The sequence below is a fragment of the Equus przewalskii genome, chromosome 22, assembly GCF_037783145.1.
Source record: "Equus przewalskii isolate Varuska chromosome 22, EquPr2, whole genome shotgun sequence".
Classification (NCBI taxonomy): domain Eukaryota; kingdom Metazoa; phylum Chordata; class Mammalia; order Perissodactyla; family Equidae; genus Equus; species Equus przewalskii.
This window is the reverse complement of record NC_091852.1, coordinates 6,041,187-6,062,458: the sequence shown is the minus strand read 5'-3', so window position 1 is coordinate 6,062,458 and position 21,272 is coordinate 6,041,187. Positions and strand designations below refer to the sequence as shown.

The following is a 21,272-nucleotide window of genomic DNA, read 5'->3' as shown; positions in this document are numbered from 1 at the left end:
CGACGCGCAGCTCCCCCGCAGCCGGCAGCCCAGGCGGGAGCGGGGGTTCCAGGGAGGGAGGGAGACGCGAGTACGGACTGTGGAAACGGGGACATTCATCTGGGCCTAAGACCGACCTGGGCGGGACCGTCTTCGCCCCACGCAACCGCGGTTCCTGGGCCGCGCGGCTGTGAGAACAGGAACCGTGGCCGCGCGCGCCCTAAGCCTTTTTTTACCTCTTCCCGCCCGATTTGCCGCGCGCTCACGCCCCTCCTCCAAACCCAAAAAACTCCTTCGGGCCTCGAAAACGCCCCTTTCCCGCCCCCTCCCTGTGAGCGTGAACGAGACGGCCTTTAGTTCTCGCGATAGTCTTTTCCCCTCCCCCCAACTAGTGAGTGCGCGAACGGGAAAGGAGGAGGGCGCTCCAGGCGAAAGCACTGCAGACGCCATTATCCTCTGTTTCTCTGCGGCACGAACGTCGACGTTTTGCCTGCGTCCCGCTTATTTGCGGCCTATAGGTAATTAGGGTTGTTGGGGTTTGGGTATTATGGATTCAGGCACGGGTTTGGCCTTCCTAAAGGCTGCGTGAACTTTTTCCAATCCCGGTTTTTTCTCGGGGCCCTTAGCGGCCTTAGAGCCTAAAGGGAGGCGCCGGCGGGAGGCGGGTCGTCGCCTCCTCCGGCGCCTTGATTGACGCGGCCTTGGGCCAATCGCTTCGTCCTCGCGCCACCGCTGAAGCCCGGGCAGCCAATCGGCACGGCGGCGGGGTAGGAGAGTGCGAGGAGGCGGGGGAGGGCGGCGGGGGCCTGCGCTCGTTCTCTGTCTAGCTGTGACCGGCTGAGGCGGTGCGGCGGCTTGGGGACGGCGGCCTCGCGCGGTGAGGAGCGGGGCTGGGCTAGCGGCGCGTGGGGTCGAGGGTTGGAGACCTATTTTTCCGCTTGAGGGAGGCGTTTGGGGGCTGCTGGGTGGTTGGCCGGTGCTCCGAGAGGGAACGTTGCCCGGTTTCCCTTCCCCCACCTCCGCCATTTCCCGGAGCGTATATCCGCAGTCCTCCTGGTGATATTGGAGGCTTCGGGCAGTCGCGAGGCATATACTGTCAGAGGAGCTGTAGTTTCGTAGTTTCGGGACCCAGACGCCTGTGGAGGAAGGAGAAGGGGCCGGCGGGCGGCACCGAAGGCCGTGGAGGACGCCGCTGTCTCTTTGTGTGGGTCCCGCCGCACTCGGGCGCTCCCGGCCTGGGTCTGGCGCTGGAGCGGGGGAGGTGGAACGGTTGGGGCTGCCTCGGTTGCTTTGTCTCTCCCGCAGTGGGGGGAGGGCGCGGGGGATGAGGGCTCGGGACCGCGTGGTGGGTGGGGGAGGGGCTCCGCGCTCGGCTCCGCCTAGTCGCACGTAGTCGCCATTACGCGGGCCGCCATTTCCTGTCGGATCCGGGTGAGGAGCGGTGCGGCGCTGCACGGCTCGCGTCTGGCTGTTTCAGCTCCGGTTGCCCGGCCGTTGCCGATCCCGGTACCGGGCGAGGGGAGGGACGGGCATGTTTGCGCCCTGTTGGTCGCGAGCCTGCTTAGCGATTTTCGCGGTCTGGGGAATGGTGACTGAAGGACCTGCAGGACGAGTCGCGGCAACGCTGTCTTACGAATAGGCCCTGCTGTTTGTCCTTAAACTCCTTTATCCAAATCTTCCCACACTGAGTGCTTAATTGGGCGATGGGCCGGAAGAGTAGTGTTTCAGTTCGTCTTTAGAGTGGTTTATCGACAAACGTTTTGGGAAAAGGATCCATAAATGTTGCCTTGATTTTTTTAGTTCTAGGCTGTTTAGCTGTCCAACTTTTAGCAGGGGCCTCATGTCGCCTCCTTTTGCTGGTCTTGAGAGGGAAGCTAAAAGGCTGTTTGCAGTCCCGCAACAGTCGGGTATTCGAGGTATAGTTGTTAGGTTGTATCCTTTTTGGTCTAATTAATTCACCCGCTAGTGAAGGTGTCAGTGTTTTCAAGGGCTCCCTTCGCTCTGTTTAATCGAGTACTGGCACTTTGGGTCTGCACCTATATCAGGTTTTCAGATTTATCCCTTGAGTAGATTGACCGATTCTTGGATATGGCTTGAATTTGCCTGTATGTTTGTAAACTTGGGAAGTTTCAGGGAATGGCATTTCTCAAGTCACGAATGAAAAAGCCAAAAGCGATAAAAAATTCCAATATAAAATTAATTTTGTGTGTCCTTTCATAAATTTATGAAAAATTTCATAATTTGAAAAAATTTGACAAAGTTGAGACTCGTAGGCTTATATGCCTTATATGCCTCTGGACACGGATTTATTGTATGTAATGAAAATTTACCCTGGTGGAATTCGATCCAGTGGCTAAAGATGTGTTTTTCTTTTTTCGAAGAATAGGAAATGGTCCTTTGCATTTTGTTAAGGCAATCACTTGAAACTTTAAGACCCTAAAACAAAGAAGCAGGTTTTAGAAATAGCTGTTTAATTTGTTGTGTTCAGATCAGTGTTCATTAGTATTCGGTAATAAGCAACCAAAAAAGCAAAACTGATTTGTGTTGGTTTTTATAGGCTACTGCAGCGCTAGGGTGTCAGTTGGTCCCGCCCAGAACGCTTCAGTTCTGCTCTGCAAGGATATATAATAACTGGTACGTTCTAGAAGCAGAGTCATTTCTTTGCTCTTTTTAATATTTGGCAAGATGTATAGCTTACTTCCCAATAAGCCAAATGTACTAGCCTCTTTGTTTTTCAACAGATTGGTGTGTCCGTTTAATACAAGAAAATGGAAACTGAACAGCCAGAGGAAACCTTCCCCAATACGGAAACTAATGGTGAATTTGGTGAGAGGACATTTTAATTGTAACGATTTTGTATTTTCCATTCTGTTAATTTCATCATTACTTTATAATTGTGTGTTTAGTCTGAGATCCCTGTCAGTAACATGTTGGCTTTTTTTAATGAACTGAAAGTAGCCGTTTGTATAGGTAGCTGTAAACTGATGATAAAAAGAGAAAGCCAATAAATATTAAAATATTTCCTTGCATTTTGGAATTTCTAACCCCTTGAAGTATTTTGTCACAGTATCTTGTGATTAGAAAATGTTATTGGAAGGGAACCTGCTTTTATTCACACTTAAAAGTTCTTCAGATTTGAAACAAATCTTTTCAAAGCAGAATGGAGTTGTTTTCTCTAATTTAACTTGTGTGTTAGAACTAAAGTAATTAAAAAGAGGTGCCTTTTCTTGGAGATGCTGGTGCTCTGTTTGAAATGTAAACTTAATTTCTAGGTAAACGTCCAGCAGAAGATATGGAAGAGGAACAAGCTTTTAAAAGATCTAGAAACACTGATGAGATGGTTGAATTACGTATCCTGCTTCAGAGCAAGGTATAAATTTTATTGAAAATTTGAAAGTGGTTCTTTCTTACATAGAAATCAAGTTCTGGTTCTCTGGGAAGCCTTCAAAGCCTTAAAGGTTGAAGAATATGATAGATTTGTGTGGCTTTTTCTAAACAGACTTGTAGGCCACGGTGGCTTTGTTAACTGCTAACATTAAAATGAAAGTTCTTAGTATACAGTCAAGCACCGTAGAATGACATTTCAGTCATCAATGGGCCAGGTGTACGGAAGTGGTCTTGTATAATTATTAGTGCCAGATATACTTTTGTGGTAGGTTATACCATTTAGATTGGTGTAAGTACACTGATGTTGACACAAAGACGAAATCACCTAATGACACATTTCTAAGAATGAATCTCTGTCACTGAGCTTAAGTGACAAATGACTGTAGTGAGCCACTACAGGTCAAACTAGGAGAAGGGTATGGGTGGTCCTTAAAGCATTAATGGATTAACCATTATATCTTGATTACATTGTGGATTCATTAGAAAACATCCTGGTTGGCAGCTTGCTTGATTAATATCATATGTCATAATGTGAAAGTACCTGCTAATATTTAAATTGATTGTTCACAGAAGGGTACTGTAAAATTAACCAGTGCTGAAGTTGTATACTAAATGTATTTTTGGCATTCTGAATATATTTCAAAGCTCTGTCTTTGGTGTTCTCAAAGCAATAGGCGTTTTGTTTTGTTTTTTTAAACCTGATGGTTTTGATATCCACAAATAGATTTTCAGTCCTGTAACAGAGGTTAGAGATTTTTTTTGTTGTTAAAGCTTGAGAGCATATGAAGACACAATTTGAGAAAAAGACAAAACAAGTTTCTTGTCTTTTTGTCTTCTCCAGAATGCTGGGGCAGTGATTGGAAAAGGAGGCAAGAATATTAAGGCTCTCCGTACCGACGTAAGTATTAGAGTTTAAACTACTACACAAGCAGCTTCAGTTGATGTGTTTGTAGAAATTTAAAGATTTGCATCATAGAAATCATTTAATAGTCTAGATACAAGCCATTTGTAATAATCGGTTGCGTAGATGATTTCGAGGTTTGTCATTCCTGATTTGTTACAAAGCCCGGATTGAGTTGGGGGGAGGGTTCTATATTAAACCTCTTCACTTTCTAATAACTTTCCACCAAATTATTCACTTCAAGATAACACCTTAATTGGAAATAACCGTAAAAACCCTAATTGCACCATTTCCCATGTGTTTGATTTAGTTATAGTATTACTGAAAACCATTGCAGGTGGCTGATAAAACCCAGAAATTTTTATTTGCTTTTTTTTCTTAAAAAAAAAAATCACCCATCTGTTCTTTAACACTTGCACATGGAGCACGAAGAAATTAATGTTGAGGTTGCATGATTTAAATATGGGTAAAGAATAGAGTAGGGACTTAATCTTAAAACTGGGAAATTCTCAATGCAGATTTGTTTGAATCTTCATATTTTATAGTGGGTTGACTCTTGTGATTAGACACATTAAATGTTAATATCAGCGGAGGTGAGCATATTTCTAGGACTTGGCTACACCAAAATTCCTAAATTTTTTTCTCATAGTGTTCACACTCTTTAACATTTTCGTGCTAAAGTTGAGGCAAACAATAACTTTGTGTTGAGTACTTATTTGATAGTATTTCATTTCTCTCTTGGTCGCAGATCTTTGTATGTTCCTCTTGATTACTGTAAACTGAACTTGAAAATTTGTTTAAAATTTTACTTGCCTGTTAGGATCTAGGAATGCATTTTAAACCTCCAGGAAACCAAACTAGTCTTTTAAGAGTTAGGGTTTTTGGTGGTGTGAGAATTTTTGTTTTGTCTTTTATAAACCTCTCTTCTCTAATCCAGATGTTCTGTATAATTATCTGGGTTATTAATTTCCCCATTTCCTCAAGAATTTCAGAAAACTGAGTCATGACAGGTTTTGTGTCTACCCTCATGAGCCAGCCTGCTACTGAAACATCGTTTGTTTAAAAAGAAATAGCTGGAACCATCATTTAAGGTCCTTAAATGTTAAGCCACAGTCAGATGTAGAGAAGTCCATTATTGTGTTAGTCTTCAGAACAACTTAAGCTTGTTTCATTAATTGAGAGTATGAGTATAGTTTGTATTAAATTAAAATTTATTGCTTTTCCCCCTTTTCCCTCTCCTTGTTTTTTTGGCCATATATCTCCGTTGCCCATGTACTGGATCGACTTACCCCTGCGTTGCCCACCATGACGTTGGCCCATCCGCCCCTGAACGCCCATGTGAAAACCCTGGTTGGCTATGCCCAAAAATGTGCTCGTTGCCAAACGGGTACCATACTTGACAACTTCTGATTGAATGCCCATGCCCAATGCCAACATCCACGAACGCCAATGACCAATGCAGTACAATGCCAGTGTTTCAGTCCCAGACAGCAGTGGCCCCGAGCGGTATGTCCCAACAGTTTATGCCTCACTGCCTGATTAGAAAGAGAGAAATGTATTTTATTACCTGCCTTTTATATAATTAAATAGTATCCCCTTTAGACGGTGTATTGTTTTTCAAGTTTCTGTCTTATTTTCCCCATTAAGTCTTTTTGTCACTGAACTTTTACCGTGAGTTGCCCACCCAAACGATCCACTAATTTTATTTCGATGGAAGGAGCACAGCTTCAAGTGTTGCATATTTGCTGCATTGTAAATCAAATTGTTACCAAAATAGTCTCTCGCTCTGTCTTTGTGGCCCACCTTGCTTCCCAACATTGCCTGTTCATAATTTTTTCTGATGAAATGCTAACTCTGGTTCACTTTCCTTCACTTCTCATTTGTGTTGTCTTTGTTTTGTCTCGCATTTGTATTTGTTTTCTTGCAGAGCCCATTAGTGATCTAATTTCTAACTGGTATCCATAACCTTACTCCAAGTACAATGTTCACCACTTGCATATCCCCCCACTTTGCCTAAGAGAAGGTGTGCCAGTTTACCAATGTAACAGCGAGGGTATCCTTAATTAACTTAGTGGTGGCGGGGAACATAAATATTCGACTCTGCTTCAGTTCTGGTCAATTTATTGCCCACTTAATCTGAGCCCTTCCAAGAGCCCATTCTCTCTGTCTCTCTGCAAGTCTCCTAATATTGTTATCATGTCTGTATTGGGCATAAAACAAAATGCATGTGAAAAATCTGTAAATAGGCTACTTTAAATGGGGAGTATTAAATAGTTGTATGTTACTTCTCTGTAAAAGTTTGTATGACTATTGGTTATGAACACAAAACTCATTTTTCTTTTCCACCTTTTTTGTACTATCTGGTATTTGTGATGTTTGACAGCATATTGAGTATCAGTGCTGATATTGAAACAATTGGAGAAATTCTGAAGAAAATCATCCCTACCTTGGAAGAGGTAGGCTCATTTTTTTTTTATGTATTTGCTAATTGAGGGGGGAATGTTTAAAGGATGTTTTACTGGGGCATGGGGGGCAGTAGGGAGATTGAATATAACAGTTTGTGGCAGTAGTATCTTAAAACCTGCTGCATAATGTGCAGGTTTACTGTACCCACGTTATTTGTTTAAAAATGTAGTCTGGCCACTCCAGAGTAAATACGAACTACCTGTGGTCGGGTACTTTCATGAGTTTAGCATGTCTTTTATGGGCTTTAGTTTTAGAGAGGTGTTTCTTAACTTAGAATATTGATTATGGGACTATGTTAGAAAGGACTATTTGATGTAGTTTGAGGATTTTAAAGTTCTATGTAATTTATTTACTAGGTGTGTATAGGGAGAAAAGCATTGTAAATTGATTCTTAGTACAGATAAGCAGTTTCTCAATATTTAATAACATAGATGTGAAATATGTTGTAGTAGCTTTACCAATATATGCGACAATAGCCTGATCACACTAGACACTTAACCTATTACTCTTATTTTTCTACTTTCAGGGCCTGCAGTTGCCATCACCCACTGCAACCAGCCAGCTCCCGCTCGAATCTGATGCTGTGGAATGCTTAAATGTATGTCATAGTGCCATTGAACCCCACTGAAGTATGGAGCCTGGCCCATAGGATCAATTTTGTTTTTAACATAGTGTGCTTTTCCCGTCTCTATAGAAAAAGGCTTAAAAACATGATAAATGAATGGTCTTACAACTCACTGTTGACCCTGCTCCATGCTGCAGTGGGAATTAACTACATTTGCAAAGTGCTTTGCAGTCATTTTTATTATGGTGTTATTTGAATGTTAATAATAATTTTGTGGTAACAGCGACATGCTAAATGGCTGCAGTGTGGGTATGGTGTTGCAGGACCTGAAAATAAAATAGTTTTTTAAGGTGGTGCAGAATGTCCTTTTTGGGCCTGGCTATTGAGGATAATAAGCACATAACTGGTAAAGTTATTAAAATATAAATTCAGGTTGCTCACTGCAACAGTATATTGTTATGCTTATAGCAGATAAGTGTGTATGATTGGACAATCCTTGATTTGGGACTAAAATTTTACAACTCTCTCTGCAGTACCAACACTATAAAGGAAGCGACTTTGACTGCGAGTTGAGACTGTTGATTCATCAGAGTCTGGCAGGAGGAATTATTGGGGTCAAAGGTGCTAAAATCAAAGAACTTCGAGAGGTGAGGCACTGTTTTGTTTTCTTCTGCCGTATTACTGGAAAATGGTTTTTCATATAGACTTAGTTCAGTGGGCTTCTCACTCCCCCTTTTGAGTTCCTTTAGTTCACCATCACTTCTGTATTTATTTAGTTTCTAGTATCTAGTTAGCTATTAAAATACACCAAAAAGGCCTAGCTGTGCTAGACAAGTTACTTTCAAGTTACTTTGTCAAAATTCCTATGCCAATGCAAAGTCCTGGCGTTGCTAACCAGATTTTCATATTGAGGGAGTAATTTTTACTCAGTACAAATGTAAATTTCGTTTGAACCTAGGAAACCTACTTTTAGTGCATTTCTTTTTTTTCTTCTTCTGTTAACTATTTTTTTCTTTTGTAAACTTATTACAGAACACTCAGACAACAATCAAGCTTTTCCAGGAATGCTGTCCTCATTCCACTGACAGAGTCGTTCTTATTGGAGGAAAACCTGATAGGGTTGTAGAGTGCATAAAGATCATCCTTGATCTTATATCGGAGGTACCGTTGTAATGCCTTATTTACTTTTAATCTCATGAAACAGAAATATGTATGTTACTCAAAAGTAGTTTCAGAATGTTTAGACAAATGGCTTTCACTTGTCCTTTCCTTAGCAATTGCCTATCACTCTGTTTTAGCAGTAGTCTTGGAGAGTGGTCATAACGATTACTGGTGAGATTTTTATAGCCTTTCATCCTTTGAATGAAGTTCCTAGCCTTCCTCTATAGTACTACATTGCACAACTTTCAACTGATGTGCCTCATGGGTTACAGGCTTACCCAAGATACTGATCCTCTCAGCCCTCACGATAGTTAATTTCTTCGTAGACCTTATCATGAAATGTGAAAGGCATTCATAGTCTCTTCCCTAAGATCTAAGAGTAAAACCAAGCTGCTACCCGCCCCCAGCAGTAAAACTCACTGTTTAGGACTCATCAAAAATGCTGTTTTTTTTTTTTTAATCACTTGCTTCCTGCTATTATCTGTGCATATATTCCAATCCCTGTCTCAAGTATCTCCCAGGAGAAACAAAGGAGTTGAAATGTTTTTGTTTATTAAAAGAAGGTTCTTTTTCTTCAGTCTGTAACGTTGGGTATGTTGTTGTTTTAGTCTCCCATCAAAGGACGTGCACAGCCTTACGATCCCAATTTTTATGATGAAACCTATGATTATGGTGGTTTTACAATGATGTTTGATGACCGCCGTGGACGTCCAGTTGGATTTCCCATGAGGGGAAGAGGTGGTTTTGACAGAATGCCTCCCGGTCGGGGTGGGCGTCCCATGCCTCCGTCTAGAAGAGATTATGATGATATGAGCCCTCGTCGAGGACCTCCTCCTCCTCCTCCTGGACGAGGTGGCCGGGGTGGTAGCAGAGCTCGGAATCTTCCTCTTCCTCCACCACCACCGCCTAGAGGAGGGTGAGTTTCTTTCATCCAAGCATTGTTAACATATAAGATGCAAGACTTTGCAGGTAGATAGGGTAGATTTTTATTTGATGTGTGTGACATGTAAACAAGCTGAGGTTACAAGTAGTACTGTATACTTGCAGAGATCTAATGGCCTATGACAGAAGAGGAAGACCTGGAGACCGTTATGATGGCATGGTAAGAACTTTTGTTTATCGTTTGTGTATGTATGAGGGCTGTAAGGGGTCTTAAACTGTCCGGTAGGTAACATTTTGTTGAAGTTTATCGTTCATTGAGAACAGCTCGTCTTACAAATGGACTTTTTTCTAGCTGCTTTAAATCATCATTTCAGTTTGCTGGAATATTAACACTTTGTTGAACCCTTTTTGTTCCCCCAAAATAATGTGATTGCTGCCGATTTACATATTTTAGTGACATGAAGTAGAAATTGGGCATATAAAAAAACAGTAGCTCTGTGACAAATATAGTACAGATTCATGTTAATAGTTCTGTGTCTAACACAGGTTGGTTTCAGTGCTGATGAAACTTGGGACTCTGCAATAGATACATGGAGCCCATCAGAATGGCAGATGGCTTATGAACCACAGGTTGAGTATCATGGATGTTTGTGTGTTTGTATCAGTAATAATTTTAAGGTGCTTGCTTACTCACCATTAAGTGTTTTATTTGCCCGCGTGTAATATTTTTGAATCTTTGAATGCTGTGTACCTGAGTGATTTCCTCCCCCAACAATTGTCTTCTGAAGATTATTAGGGAGGATTTGGGTGGACTTTAGTTTTCTAAACTTGAGGAATTTTAGGAATATAAAAATACCTAAAGCGTAGTTTTGAAGGCAAAGTAATTTTCTATTTTTCCTTTTCATTTTTAGGGTGGCTCCGGATATGGTAAGTTTTCTCCTTTGTGAAATCAAACATTATTTCATGCTTCTTAAATGAACTTAATGCTCATTATTTAAATCAGATTATTCCTATGCAGGGGGTCGTGGCTCATATGGTGATCTTGGTGGACCTATTATTACTACACAAGTAACTATTCCCAAAGATGTAAGTATCTTTAATATTACAAAGAACATTTAATGAACCATTTTCTTTAAGTTTCGTGACTTATGATTAAAAGGTTTCAATAAAAATAGTAATTTGGTTTTAGGGTTAAAGTTGTTTTAACAATTTCAGTGAGGTGTCATTCTCCAGTTTGAGTCTTGTCAAGTGATGTTTCATACTATTAAAAGAAGAGGGTTTTGAGCCCTTGATTGATTTGTAAAAGGAAACATTGATGTATAGTGTAACTAAATTATGGTCCAAACCTTAACTAGTTAGGGGCATTAAATAAATAAAATAACAACTAACTATACAAAGTTCATATAGTTGTTTGATGGTTATTGAAAATACAGGTAATACAATCTCTTTTAAAGTATGTTGTAAGCACTTGTTTTTAAAAATCTTTTCAGTTGGCTGGATCTATTATCGGCAAAGGTGGTCAGCGGATTAAACAAATTCGTCATGAGTCAGGAGCTTCGATCAAAATTGATGAGCCTTTAGAAGGGTCGGAAGATCGGATCATTACCATTACAGGAACACAGGACCAGATACAGAATGCACAGTATTTGCTGCAGAACAGGTAAGTTTAGGTTTAGCTTTATGTTAGCCTACACATACTAAAACTTTAAAAAGCTTTTCTTCTCAGTTGATTTTTCTTTTAGAAGCCATGGTGTCTCAACCTTTTGGGGACCTAACTTCTAAACATTCTAATAGCTTTGCTTTAATTTTCTCCTGCTTTCTTACTAAAAACGAAGACATTCAATACTAATCTTGCTGGAAGAAGCCTTAACCAAGCAAACTTCTTATTTCTCTGGTGAAAACTGCTGCCCAAACTACTTGTTATAAATTATACAGAGCCTGTAGAAAATATAGAAGATTCAGTGGATGTTGGTCTAGTTCTGTGTGGAAGACTAGTGATTTTGTTGTTTGTAGATAACTAAATCGACAACAAATCACAGTCTGCCATATGGCACAGGCCATGCCTCTACAGGACAAATGATTGGTGCTGTAAAATGCAGCATTTCACACCTTTACTGGCATTTCTTTGTCTTTTTCTACCAAATATTAACAACTTTTGATTTCGTTTTCTTAATTCTACTCTACTAATGTCTGGTTCACTATTAATCATTTTTCTTGAATTTTACATTGCTCTGATTTGTAATTGCTAATGTACTCTTATTTTCTAATTGTAATGGACATGTTTATCATTTTAATTTAGCATTGAAATTGTCTTAATGTTGATTAAGATGTTACGAACAAAAATTCTAATTCGTACTTTTTTTTCTTTTCTTTTATAGTGTGAAGCAGTATGCAGATGTTGAAGGATTCTAATGCAAGATATTTTTTCTTTTTTATAGTGTGAAGCAGTATTCTGGAAAGTTTTTCTAAGACTAGTGAAGAACTGAAGGAGTCCTGCATCTTTTTTTTTTTATCTGCTTCTGTTTAAAAAGCCAACATTCCTCTGCTTCATAGGTGTTCTGCATTTGAGGTGTAGTGAAATCTTTGCTGTTCACCAGATGTAATGTTTTAGTTCCTTACAAACCGGGTGGGGGGGGGAAGGGCGTGCAAAAACTAACATTGAAATTTTGAAACAGCAGCAGAGTGAGTGAATTTTAATTTTTGTTCATTGTTGGTGGTTTAAAACGAAATTCCCCCCATGTAATTATTGTGAACACTTTGCATTGTGGTCACTGTAACATTTGGAGGGGGTGGGACAGGGAGGAAAAGTTAACAGTAGTCCATATGTCCCTGGCATCTATTCAGAGCAGTGTGCAGAATGTAATGCTCTTTTGTAAGAAACGTTTTATGATTTTTAAAATAAATTTAGTGAACCTATTTTTGGTGGTCATTTTTTTTTTTAAGATGGTCATTTTTCAAATGACTAAATTCCCCAAACTAAACAATAAGTTTGATTTTCAGCTCCTCTGTTGGATATAAATAAATGCATCTCTTGAACGTAGGCAAAATAGCTTGGCAAATTCACTTCTGGTGGTTTCTTAATGGTTTGAAAGTCCATTGCTTGGGAAAAAATTCCGTCATACACATTCATGCTTATAATAAGCTGGGGGTTTTTTGTTTGTTTGTTTTTGCAAATGCTGGCCCCTACTTTGCAACAGATTTCTGTTAGTAATTGTGAAGAAGAACCAAGGTGGGGAGCAATACTACAAGTTGCGTAGCGGTATAAGTATGTACCAGAAGCCTAATGGCAAAAAGTTTTATGAATCAGAATAATACTTGGTTATGGAAGTGACTGATGCTAAAAAGAAACTCATTATTTTTTATTAGATAATTTCTCACCTATAGACTTAAACTGTCAGCCTGCTAGTGTCTATTAGTTAAACTTTGTAAAATATATATATATTCTTGTTTTTTCATTGTATGCAAATTGAAAGAAAGATGTACCATTTCTCTGTTGTATGTTGGATTATGTAGGAAATGTTTGTGAACAATTCAGAAAAAGATGAAAAAGTTCCTGTGGATGTTTTGTGTAGTATCTTGGCATTTGTATTGATAGTTAAAAGTTCACTTCCAAATAAATAAAACACCCATAATGCTAGATTCAATGTGTGCCCAATTTGAACAAGGGTTGGTTGAACACCTGTAAAATTTGTTAAAACGTTCCTCTTGTAAGGAAATACAGTAATCTTAAATTATGTATTTTTCGTGTGAAGTGTTTTTCTAGCATTTATAAATGAAGTCTGGTAGGGGTGGTAAATATAAAAATGCAGTAGGTTCTTAATTTGTTAAAGGGGAGTCTAGTATAACAAGAGCTGAGTCATCTAATTCTACGAAGTCTTCCTGTTCTCATATTACATATGATAAATTTGAGTGAGTCTAAGTTTCTACCTTTAAGATAGCTCGTTTGATGTTTGAAAATACGTATGATGTAAAATAACTGGGGTGTGGCTCCTGGCTTATGAATCCCTAAAATACTACCTCTTAGCCCCCACATGTTCAGAAAGCATTAGAACAACTCAACAGTTACATGGAAAAGGATTCGTGGATGCAGTTCTGCTTTTAAATTTAGGAGAGACATGTATAATAGAAGAATCTAAAGTGGGCGGTTTGCCTGGAGATATATATATAAGTAGTACATCCAGATATTCTATTTGAGGCTATTAGAATTTCGGTGGCACTCCCCTTTTAGTTTGAGGAGGGCAATTGAGTGTTCTCTTAGAGATTAAGGGTGTCACAATATGGCTTAAAACTAGTGAATGTTAGATGTGGTATGGTTTCCCTAGAGGTGAAGTTAGGCGCAATTGCCACACAGGTGTTACCTAGTTTCCCTTTTGGGTATTTTAAGTATGGGAGAGTTGGGGCTGCTTAGGGTAGTATAGACTACTTGTGTTGGAAGTGAGCCCTTTCCCTAGAGAAAAATTAGCAGTAATGACATTTCAGTCAAATTGTTATTCCTATGGAGGGAAGCATCCCTGGAGAGAACACTGGCTTTCAAAGTTGTCATTGGCTGTTTAAAAGTTAGTTAATGTAAATACATGGACTATTGCCTGAAAGTGCTCATTTTTGCTTTTATAAGTAATTGAGATCTTGAACATATGAACCTACTGAAGATTAAATGGAGATTGGAGAATATCTGGCACTGATAAATTAGGTAACTTTGAAAGAGGGAGGCCTTTTGCATGGTGTTTGAACATGGGCTGGAAGTAAGATTCTCAAAGTGATGGGGTAAACAAGCTTAAAACTCACTAAACATAAGTGGCACATTGAGCCAATTTTTTAGCAACTAATAACATGCTGGTTTAGTGAAGCTTTAAAATTTAAAAGTAAGGTTTCAAAAATGTGTTCAGCTAAACTTTGAAAGTTATTGCCAACATGCCAACAGATGTGTTGGAAACCAGTTGTACTACAGTTTCAGGAATGAAGAATTTAAAACTTCCCTACTATTCAAATTTTTAATACAGTAGTTCTCCTTTTTAAAGAGACTATAGGGGCCAAGCTGGGGGGCGCAGCAGTAAAGTTCCCACGTTCCACTTCGGCAGCCCGGGGTTTGCCGGTTCAAATCCTGGGTGGGGACGTGGCACCGCTTGGCATGCCATGCTGTGGTAGGCGTCCCACATATAAAGGAGAGGAAGATGGGCACGGATGTTAGCCCAGGGCCAGTCTTCCTCAGCAAAAAGGAGGATTGGCAGCACATGTTAGCTCAGGGCTAATCTTCCTCAAAAAAAAAGACTACAATCTAAAATGCTTTAATTTTATTGAATGGTCCAATAGTTAATCCTAAATCTTTGATCACTGGTACCAGTGGGGTTCCATAGAGACTGAACCTTTTAGAAAAATGGACATAGGAATTTTTCCCTTAAAAATCATTTCAGTGGTTTGTCTTAACAATACCTTGTGTTGTTAGTACACAAAATAGAATTACTGTTCCAGAAATAGATGACAAGTTGTGATTTGCTTAAGATTGCTGCTAGATAGAGGTCTGTATTTTAAGTTTTTAGACCAGTGGAAACTTCCGTCCATGAGCTTGGATGTGTTAAATGTTCAGTGCCATCACAACTTTCACTGGAAAGAGATTCAATCTTGAGAGTGGTTAAATGTAAATAAAGTCAACCTTAAATACTATTTTACATACCCTATTTATTATTAAAGTTTGCCCACTGCTGAAAGTTTGAAGTGAAACCCAATTTCTTGATGGTGGCACTGAACTTTTTGGAAAGCACACTTGGTGGTGTTTCTCAAACTGTTCTAGGACCACCTTCAAAATCAACAGTGCTGGTTAAACATGTACATTTCTGAACTATACCTCTGCTCTACGGAATTACAATCTCTATAGAGAGGTACCAGGAATCTTCATATTACCAAATTCTTCGAGTTAATAGTTGTAATATAGCAGCAGACAATAAAAAGCACAAATATGTTTCCGTATCTTTTCATTAACTCATCAAACACATATTTAGTTGTCGATGTGTACAGGGACAATGGTAGGCCCTGAGGCTGCAGTGGTTAGCAAAAACAGTCTATTTGGAGAAACAGTCCAATAATTACAACAAACTAATGAAACCTCATAGTACTGTGAGATGTGTTTAAGACAGACCAACATACATGTGTGTACATGTGTCTTATGTATACACGTTCATAGGCATGTTTGAAACAACACTGTAGAGTTAAACTTGTGCCTCTGCTCCTCTTAGAGGAAAAAATAAAGACATCAGAACTTGTGTACACAGATGGATGGATATCATTTGCCCAACTCAGGCCTCAGCCCTTGTGGTCAGGAAAGAAAGCTGACCCGAGGAAAAGAACAGAACAGGATACCAGGAAAGTTAAAGCTCAGACAGTTGTACATTTGTCTTTATTTAAAATGAGGAGCTAATCTGCTGAGTGGAGGTGGTGGAATTTGCAAATACACATTGAAAAATGTAAAGTGCAAATGTGTTGTCGGGTTAGGGTTCCCCTGTGTGCCAACTAAGCAAGAGGCACTAGCAACAGAGTTGGGGTAAACTGATAATCAAACCAGCTATCCTATGACTTCGAACCTTTCTAGCTTTCACCTCATTTTTTGTCAGAACCCATAAGGATTTCCTGTCTTACTCAACAGCTCTCCCCCCATTTCTCCCTGCACCCCAAACTCAGATCTGTAATCCCTAGACGTGTAATTGTGAGGGAAATGAAAGGTATGGTCACCAATACCTTAGACCTGTTGAAATCCTTTGAGAAATATTTTTCCCTTTTGGTCATCCTATCCCCTATACCCCTTGATTCCCTGGAGGCTTTCTACCTTTAAGGACAGCCTCACAGAAGGGAAGGGCCAGTACATCTAGAACAAAAGTCTGTAGGGTAGGGGGAGAAAGGAGATGACAGCTGTTTATCAGTCCAAAATGGGGAGAAGTCATTTTGATAGTAAAGAGAGAGATTTGGCAGGAACAGAGTAGAGTAGAAGGTGCCAGCCAGGTCCCTCAGAGACCTACCTCGGGTTCAGCCTGGGGCAGGGCAAGCGGGGGATGATTAGTGAGAGCAGGAACTCTAGATAGGTTGAATAGGAAACCAGAAGAAGAGAAACAAGGCTCAAGCCTCACTTCTAGTTGGAACCTTGCAAAGTGTCCCTATGACCACATGGGCTAGTAAAGCACAGCAGAAATTGAGGCATATTGTGTTTTGGCAAAGAGAGACCCTGAGATTTTTATACACACTCCACAGAATTCCTTTGATTCCCATATGGTATAAGATGGACACCAGTTGAGTGCTAATGGGCTTGCCATGGGGTCACCACCATTAAGGGGGTGGTTACTGCACAGCAGGAGCTATAAGCCGGGGGCTGGATGGAGCCAGCAGGATCCCAAAGGACTGTGAACACCAATGAAAAGCAAAGCGAGATGAAGTTAGTCAAGGAAGACCACTGGGCTGAGTGCTGAGAAGCCAGACCACCCATTATACTAGCTTTGGTCATTCACTGGTAACTATGGGGAGAGCCGGACCCGAAATTCAGACACCAGACAGACAAACGACGGCTCAGGTAGAGATTAGAGACAGCTTGCTGGCATAGGCCCCTTCCTCTCATAACCAGAAGACCTAAACTCTGCATCCAAAAGACCTTGGAAGGTCTTGGAAAGGTGGAAGAAAGACCTTTTAGAGAAAACAGCCCTAATAAGAGGTCTGACCTTTAAGTTAACTGAATAAATATTTCCCTTAAATTAGACCATTTGAAAGTGGAAGAAACCAACTTAGTTTTACTTGGCAAGTTTATGTTTTTTCTACCATCAGAGGGAACTTATGAGAAACAGAGCATATGGGAATTTGGGGGCTCTGGAAGTCCCCACTAAAGCAGAGGAGGTAAGGCTAATACTACCAAACCGTAAGTTCTAGGTGGAGGTGGCCCCAGTTGGGTAGAGGCCTTCATTTTGGCAGATCAGGTAGCCTTTTTATCTAGCTCGTTTATTCATACTGTGTCTTAAACTGACACCAATTCTGTGTACAGTTCAGATCCAGAAATCTGTAGGGTCAGGCTACCCTAATCTCCAGCTAAGGCCAAATCATGGCTTGACTAATTCCCTGCCCTGTCCTGCTTCCCTCACTCCCTTTCACCTGAGAGCGTTTCCCCACGGAATCACTTGCACAAGAATCCCTGGCTCAGGCTCTGCTTCCAGGGACTTGATCTAAAAAATTTGAGCTGGAGCTACAGCAAAAATTTACATCACCCAGACATCCTTGACTTAGATTTTGATGCACTAAGTAATGAGACATTGAGTTATCTCCTTCTGAGGAAGGGGTGAGAATTTTTTATTTTATAAGGAATAACTGCGTTCTGTTAGGGAGTAGTATTTTTGAAAATATATGTATGGGAAGAACATAGTTTGGATGCTGAACAGCCATCAAGGTGAATTATAATGGACCTTTTGTTAAACAACACAGCATTAGTTTCCCCTTTTAAACAGTAACCCAGTTTTCCTTTTGGAGTATTTCGCTCCCGGTTGTATGTAGACTTGATGAGACAGTAATCCCGGCCCTTAGAGATTCCTTATCACCCAAGAGGCTGGGCATTTGACTCAAGATTGCCCAACCAGACTCTTTGTCCTGGGAATTTGAATCTTAAGCAGAATGATGCAAGCAAATTGCAATGATCATAGTTTTTCAGCAGCACTAGTGGAAGAGACTTTGGGGCAGGTTCTGCTCTTACTACTCTAGAACTGCCTGATTTCTATTTATAAATCTGGTTCCCCAGCCTTCCCTTCCATCCTAAGAGCTTTTTCATAACTTCAAAAATTATTTTTGCTTAAACTAATTAGCCAGTCAGTTGCTATTATGTGCAGCTCTTCAATGGAAGAGGCTTATCTTGTACAGGCAGCACTGCTCATTTCAGGCAGGACAATGGCAAAGTATGAGTGATGGCTGCGTCCTCCACCTCAGCTGCTACTGCTGCTAACCAACGTCACTCGGGCCTTCACAGTTCTCCTATTTGGAGATAAATCAGTCATTTTCTAGGGGAGTGCCAGGCCCTATTTCCAGTCTGCCACTGAACATCTGGGGCAGCCAGCAACATGCCCCTAGTTTCTGGCTTTTTCCTCCACTTTCACACTTCAATAAAGTTCCACACTTCACAGGCAAGGGATTTGATTTCCTAAGCAGCCACCAAAGGTACTGGATGATGCAATCTGGAATGATGGAGGAGTCAACTCCGTGTGGGGAAACCTCTGACCAGTGGGAAATAAGAGAAAAGAGAGGGGCTGGCCCTGTGGCACAGCGGTTAAGTGCACACATTCCGCTTTGGCAGCCTGAGGTTCGTAGGTTCGGATCCTGGGTGTGGACGTGGCACCACTTGGCAAGCCATGCTGTGGTAGGCGTCCCACATATAAAGGAGAGGAAGATGGGCATGGATGTTAGCTCAGGGCCAGTCTTCCTCAGCAAAAAGAGGAGGATTGGCAGCAGTTAGCTCAGGGCTAATCTTCCTCAAAAAAAATTAAAAACTACAATAAAGTATTTTGGGGAAAAAAAAAAGAGGAGAGAGACACACGCTACCCTGGGATCTGTCCTTTCTGGCCGCTTGGCCCACACTGCTAGGGACGCATAGTGGACAGCCAGAGGCAGGCAGCAATTTTGGCCCTGGCTGTCAGGCTGCCACACTCAGTTTTGTTAGAGATACAAAAAGAATTATTAGACTGCAAGGAGATGGCATTAGTGTTCTTTAAATGAGCCACAGGCCATCAGCTTTCGCTAAGATTATTAATACAGAGAATCTTGTGTGGGAATTCTTAGCCGTTCCAGACAACAACAAGGTGATTCTTGTGCAAAGAGGTGGGTTGGGCCACTTTAGTGCTGTCCCCTTAAACATGATTGGCCTGAAAGCAGGAAGGTGTGCCAATTATGTGGTGACAGTAGCTTGGTCAGCTAAAGCCACAGAAGAAGCCTAGAAGTTTGGGACTATGACTGAACTAAACTTTGGAGTTACATAAAAATTCCAGATCCAAGACCCTGGAACCTCAATCCAGATGCCTCCTATGTGTGTTACTGCACAAATGAGACTGCGCACAGAGTGGATTTGGACTTTATACCTGAATCAAGGAAGCAGGGTGGTTTGCAATATGTCCTCAAATTTCTTATTTAAGCCAGTGGACGTTTCCAAGTTTGGTGTGATTTTTGCTGGTGCCCAGAAGAACGTTGGCTCTGCCAGAGTCACAGAGGTGATCATCTGAGATGACCTGCTGGGGTTCGCCCTCAGAGAGTACCCCTTGGTCCTGGAATACAAAGCACTGGCTGGAAACAACTCCTTGTACAGCATACCTCTGTGTTTCAGCATCTATGTCATGGGCTTGGTCCTGAAGTGGATTAAGAATAATGTTGGTGCAGCAGCCATGGAGATCCTTAGCTCCATTAAAGCTCAAATGATTTATGATAGATATATATATATATTTTTTTTTTTTTTTTTGAGGAAGATTAGCCCTGAGCTAACATCTGCTGCCAATCCTCCTCTTTTGCTGAGGAAGACTGGCCCTGAGCTAACATCCATGCCCATCTTCCTCTCCTTTATATGTGGGACACCTACCACAGCATGGCATGCCAAGTGGTGCCACATCCTCACCCAGGATCTGAACCGGCGAACCCTGGGCCGCCGAAGTGGAACGTGGGAACTTAACTGCTGCGCCACCAGGCCGCCCTCGATTTATAATATTTTTGATAATTCTCAAGGATTCTATGTATATCCAGTGGACCCCAGAACAGAAACAAGATGAATAGAAACAACATTCTGCATTGGCAATGCCAAAGGAGACGATGCTTTAGATAAAAAGATTTCTAGATAAAGCTCTTGAACTTTGGGTCTGTGGGAGGCATTGGGCCTCTCTGTACAATGCTTACGGGATCAAAGATCTTCAGAATCTGGCAGCCTTCATGAAAAATTCTTTGGAGATGCATCAGCTATGAACACATCCTAACCAACACATACTCTGCCTTTGAACAATGTACAAAATTTAAAGTAATTTGGGAATGGCTACAAAAACGTAACAAATACAGTATTTCTCTAGAATGAAATGTTTATTCTAGATTCTTCTTTTTTCAAAGAATGACAACAAAACATTTGCAAAGCTGGTGGGACTTAATGGACACCTTAATTCTGACTTGAACTGGAAGCATTTAAAAAATCTTGCTCTGGGTCGGCCGGATGGTACAGTGGTTAAGTTTGCACATTCTGCTTCTTGGCAGCCCGGGGTTCGTGGGTTTGGATCCCAGGTACGGACATGGCACCACCTGACAAAAGCCATGCTGTGGTAGGCGTACCATGTATGAAGTAGACGAAGATGGGCACAGATGTTGGCTCAGGGACAGGCTTCCTCAGCAAAAAGAGGAGGATTGGCAGTAATTAGCTCAGGGCTAATCTTCCTAAAAAAAATAATAATAATAAAGTAAAAAAAATACAAAATCTTCCTCTGGCTTTTCTAACAAATTTCAGCTTATGTTGTCTTTGCTGCTACTTTTTCTAGCTAGATCTCAGTATTCAAACTTGTCTGTGGACTTCAATTATGCAAATTTCAGTTAATTGTCTCTGGAGACACACAGACACAACATGGAGGGTAAGTGGGGTCCTCTAGGTGCTGAATCTTGATCCTTTCCAAAATGACAGCAATGGGATCTCCCATTCAGCTGTTAATTCAGGTCAACGTTGACCATGTGGTGAGTTTAGGAGTTCCAGGCTAAAGGACAAACTGAAATCTTTCTTTATACTGTTAGTCTCATAAAGAGATAAAAGTGACATACTATATGTTTATATAGCAGGGTCTGTTTTTAATACTGAATAGTTTATATATCTCTATACATTTATATTTCTAATAATACAGTTCTCAGTAATACACTTAGAAACTTTTAGAATTTGTTAGAATTCTTGACTTTGTGTGTTACAGCACT

The 21,272-nt window shown here is 40.9% G+C and overlaps 2 protein-coding genes and 1 pseudogene across 17 annotated transcripts in view; 2 read left to right on the top strand and 1 right to left on the bottom strand.

The window, feature by feature from the left end:
* RMI1 (RecQ mediated genome instability 1) overlaps positions 1 to 1,285 on the bottom strand; it is an 89,838-nt gene extending 88,553 nt beyond the window's left edge. For 3 of the 7 annotated variants that reach the window (XR_011531816.1, XR_011531817.1, XR_011531818.1), the window contains exon 1: positions 117 to 299. The gene's annotated coding sequence lies outside the window, so the exon portion shown is untranslated. Of the gene's footprint in view, positions 357 to 996 lie in introns of those variants that run through there. The other 4 variants (XM_070590800.1, XM_070590798.1, XM_070590801.1 and 1 more) reach the window with 4 other exon arrangements.
* On the top strand, positions 357 to 13,075 carry HNRNPK (heterogeneous nuclear ribonucleoprotein K). 10 transcript variants are annotated; one of them, XM_008541109.2, is made up of 17 exons: positions 358 to 497; positions 2,537 to 2,613; positions 2,721 to 2,805; positions 3,252 to 3,349; positions 4,208 to 4,264; positions 5,730 to 5,773; positions 6,651 to 6,723; positions 7,260 to 7,331; positions 7,832 to 7,945; positions 8,331 to 8,459; positions 9,068 to 9,375; positions 9,507 to 9,561; positions 9,888 to 9,971; positions 10,253 to 10,268; positions 10,345 to 10,427; positions 10,832 to 11,001; positions 11,780 to 13,075. In XM_008541109.2, exons 3-17 carry the CDS (start codon positions 2,748 to 2,750, stop codon positions 11,808 to 11,810), a joined length of 1,392 nt encoding a protein of 463 aa, XP_008539331.1. In that variant the 5' UTR covers positions 358 to 497; positions 2,537 to 2,613; positions 2,721 to 2,747; the 3' UTR covers positions 11,811 to 13,075. The 10 variants fall into 10 exon arrangements, with proteins under 10 accessions (XP_008539330.1, XP_008539333.1, XP_008539331.1 ...); XM_008541107.2 differs by having other exon boundaries at positions 11,720 to 13,075; XM_070590828.1 differs by lacking the exon at positions 358 to 497 and adding an exon at positions 729 to 856 and having other exon boundaries at positions 11,720 to 13,075.
* Positions 13,076 to 16,839: 3,764 nt separating this feature from the next.
* Positions 16,840 to 20,782, top strand: LOC103565134 (phosphoserine aminotransferase-like; annotated as a pseudogene).
* Positions 20,783 to 21,272: the final 490 nt, after the last annotated feature.

What these genes read in the sequence shown, in the direction of transcription:
- HNRNPK (XM_008541108.2), top strand. Translation starts at nt 2,748, where the DNA reads ATGGAAACTGAACAGCCAGAGGAAACCTTCCCCAATACGGAAACTAAT. An exon ending in TCCTTGATCTTATATCGGAG is followed by an intron (nt 8,460 to 9,067) that starts GTACCGTTGTAA and finishes TTGTTGTTTTAG; the next exon opens with TCTCCCATCAAAGGACGTGC. An exon ending in AAGTAACTATTCCCAAAGAT is followed by an intron (nt 10,428 to 10,831) that starts GTAAGTATCTTT and finishes AAATCTTTTCAG; the next exon opens with TTGGCTGGATCTATTATCGG.